General features: G+C 73.5%; 1 protein-coding gene across 1 annotated transcript in view; it reads left to right on the forward strand.

Annotated features, from left to right (window-relative positions):
* LOC104508894 (glycogen phosphorylase, brain form-like) overlaps nucleotides 1-145 on the forward strand; it is a gene marked incomplete at its 5' end in the record, with an annotated part of 3,317 nt that extends 3,172 nt beyond the window's left edge. Inside the window, one exon of the mRNA XM_010150657.1 lies at nucleotides 10-145. Within this exon, the coding sequence (XP_010148959.1) occupies nucleotides 10-145 (136 nt within the window). The remainder of the gene's footprint in view (nucleotides 1-9) is intronic.
* Nucleotides 146-249: the final 104 nt, after the last annotated feature.

Below are 249 nucleotides of genomic sequence, written 5' to 3' on the forward strand. Positions count from 1 at the left end.
CGACACGTCCACCGCCCGGCGGCCCCCGGGTCCCCTGCCAGAGCTGCGGCAGGCCGTCGACCAGATCGCCGGCGGCTTTTTCTCCCCTCGAGACCCCGGTTGCTTCAGGGACGTAGTCGACATGCTCATGAACCACGACCGGTGAGTCCCGCCAGGCGTCCCCCTCGGTGGGATGCTCCCAGGCCGCCTCTGCCCCTGCGCGGGGGCTAAGGCCTGCCCGCCCCCCGGGGGGGTGTCGCTGCCCTGTGC

Source organism: Eurypyga helias, unplaced genomic scaffold (assembly GCF_000690775.1).
Source record: "Eurypyga helias isolate BGI_N326 unplaced genomic scaffold, ASM69077v1 scaffold24524, whole genome shotgun sequence".
NCBI classification, from domain to species: domain Eukaryota; kingdom Metazoa; phylum Chordata; class Aves; order Eurypygiformes; family Eurypygidae; genus Eurypyga; species Eurypyga helias.